This window comes from Pinus tabuliformis, chromosome 1_2 (assembly GCF_031772625.1).
Source record: "Pinus tabuliformis cultivar Carrire ecotype Pingquan chromosome 1_2, CPIR1, whole genome shotgun sequence".
In the NCBI taxonomy this organism is placed as follows: Eukaryota; Viridiplantae; Streptophyta; class Pinopsida; order Pinales; family Pinaceae; genus Pinus; species Pinus tabuliformis.
In genome coordinates this window covers 1,044,160,653-1,044,163,163 of record NC_142298.1, presented here as the reverse complement: position 1 = coordinate 1,044,163,163, position 2,511 = coordinate 1,044,160,653, and the positions used below count along the sequence as shown (strand labels likewise).

General features: G+C 32.7%; 2 protein-coding genes across 2 annotated transcripts; both read right to left on the bottom strand.

Annotated features, from left to right (window-relative positions):
* Positions 1–329: 329 nt before the first annotated feature.
* LOC149209703 (receptor kinase-like protein Xa21) lies at positions 330–1,207 on the bottom strand. Its single transcript, XM_089398713.1, has 2 exons — positions 896–1,207; positions 330–812 (listed from the first exon to the last, which is right to left on the bottom strand). The coding sequence occupies exons 1-2, from the start codon at positions 1,205–1,207 to the stop codon at positions 330–332; spliced, it is 795 nt and encodes a 264-aa protein (XP_089254839.1).
* A 69-nt stretch (positions 1,208–1,276) lies between these two features.
* Positions 1,277–1,813, bottom strand: LOC149209702 (putative LRR receptor-like serine/threonine-protein kinase At3g47570). The gene has a single exon (XM_089398712.1). It carries the CDS (start codon positions 1,811–1,813, stop codon positions 1,277–1,279), a length of 537 nt encoding a protein of 178 aa, XP_089254838.1.
* Positions 1,814–2,511: the final 698 nt, after the last annotated feature.

Below are 2,511 nucleotides of genomic sequence, written 5' to 3'. Positions count from 1 at the left end.
AAATATTATTTAATAATTGAAAATAATGTTAATAAATTAATTGATTGGATTGAAGATTGTGGTTATAATTTTTTTTATTAAAAAATAAATCATTACTTAAAAATATAAATAGTTTGTTAATATTTCTACAATATATTTACTGTTATAAGAATATTAACATCATGGATATATAATATAAATCAAATTAAATGTAAAGTAGTAAATCACATAACATTGTATTACAAGAGAATATAATTTTTATATTGAAAATTATCATAAATAGATATAAACATAACAAAATTTGATAAAGAAGATGATGACAATACTACAATCTCTAGGCATTGAAATTTTTACAAACTAAATGTAGAAGAACTTTGGGCATTTGATGCACACACATCATTTCTTGGTACATTTATATTGCTAAGCAAATTGGACATTCTTTTTCTTAATCTCTTCGAAGCAACTGCATTTGCCCCCAAATCATCTCTAAGGTTCTTCAACACCATTACCACATCTCTCATAGTTGGTCGGTCATTAGGTGAATCACTTGAACAAAGCAAACCAACATGTAACAAAGAAAGTAGGCATTGGTGTAGAGCATTTTCTTCAAATTCATTTTCATCCACTTCACTAAAAAGATAATGGTCAATTACCTCCTTGACTTTGTTTGGAAATGCTAGCTTCACCCACTTGTGCAAGTTTAAGTCTCCAGAAAACATGTCACTAGTTGGTCGTTTTCTAATAAGCATTTCTAATAACAAAATGCCATCGTTGTAAATATCTCCTTTGGTAGAAACTGGCTCACCCAATCCATACTCTGCATTGAAGACAATCTTCATCAAATTTATTAAACCGACACATACAAATATTGTTGATTATTAAAGACAAGTAAAGTTAACATTCTAAAATGTCATACCTGGAGCAATGTAGCATATGGATCCTTCATAAAAGGTGTTGAAGTAAGTGAATCTGTGAAATTTGCATCAATTAATTTTGCAATACCAAAGTCTGTTACATGGCCTATCATGTCTTCATCCAAAAGTACATTGCTAGTTTTTAAATCACAATGCACTACTTGCACAAAAGAATCATGATGAAGGTATTCCATGGCATGGGCCACATCTATGGCAATGTCCAATCGTGTTTCCAGTCCCATTTCACATACATATTCACCATTATTGTCATCTCTATTATGATACAATTGCTTCTCCAAGCTTCCATTAGACATAAATTGGAACACTAATCCTTTTACATGAGAGTTGGAACATGAGGTGATGATTCTCACCAGATTCTGATGTCAAACCTTTTGCAATACACCACATTCTGATTTAAAATTCTTTTCAACATTGTCATCTTGCAACTGGAAGACTTTCACAGCAACAATTGTGCCATCACTCAAAATTCCTTTATAAACTAAACCAAAATTCCCTGCTCCTAGCAAATTGGCCTCAGCAAATCCATTAGTTGCTATGTGAAGCTCTTGATATGAGATCCTTGGGTGCTCTAACCATTGGATAATGGCTGGTGAGGAAACAAAGTTTTGTATACACAGATTCCCTTTCCAAAGGTATCCCAAAAGTAGACAACATAATATAAAAGCAATAACTCCACTCACTGGGAATACTACCCTTTTTACAAATGCAAAATGACCTCTTGGAGTTTGACATGTAGGCAATTGGAATTCTTGTGGTCCACAAAGACTAGGATTTCCAATTAAGGAGATGATAATTGTTTGATTTGCCAAAAAAGAGCCTTTTGGTATTTCCCCTATGAGATTGTTAAAAGACAAATTCAAATACTGAAGCATCTTCAACTTATTGAGAGTAACTGGCATTGTCCCTGATAAGGAGTTGGAAGAGAGATCCAGCTACATGAGACTCTGTAAATTTCCAATTGGATATGGAATAGAGCCTTTTAAGGAATTTTGAGATAAATTCAATGATTTTAGTTCACTGCAGCTTCATGTTCAGCAGGAATGACTCCTGTCAACTGATTGGCAGAAATGTCTATAGCTTGAGCCATTGCAATTTTACCAATCTCCTTGGGCAAAGAACCTTCTAGTAAATTCCAAGACAAATTCAAATAGAACTGTAAATTAGAAATTTTAGCAATTTCATGTGGTATATTTCCGGTGAGTCTATTGTAAGACAAGTCCAACAATTCCAAATTTATACAATCTCCTAAGTTGGAAGGTATGATTTCAGATAACTTGTTGTGATGAAGATGGAGTATTCTTAGTTGTTTAAGGAAAGGAAAGGGAATTGGGAATATTTCCAAACAGTACGTTATTGCTGATGTCTAAGAGACCAAGGTGTTGTAATTGTTCAAAGCCATCAAGAATGTTTCCTTCTAATATATTGTTGCTCAATTGCAATCTTTCTAATTTTTCAAGGTTTCCTAAATGTGGAATGGTGTCATTTAAAATATTTGTAGCTAAATTTAGAGAGGATATGCTACTAAGATTGGCAATGTGCGGAGGGATGTTTAATTTTATTTTATTTTTTGACAATGCCAACAGAGACAAATTTGTAG

Excerpts from the sequence above, each read along its gene's own strand:
- LOC149209703 (XM_089398713.1), bottom strand. The coding sequence starts at position 1,207 with ATGTCTAATGGAAGCTTGGAGAAGCAATTGTATCATAATAGAGATGAC. Across the intron at positions 813-895 it reads CATATGCTACATTGCTCCAG|ATTGTCTTCAATGCAGAGTA; the intron begins GTATGACATTTT and ends AATTTGATGAAG.
- LOC149209702 (XM_089398712.1), bottom strand. The coding sequence starts at position 1,813 with ATGCCAGTTACTCTCAATAAGTTGAAGATGCTTCAGTATTTGAATTTG.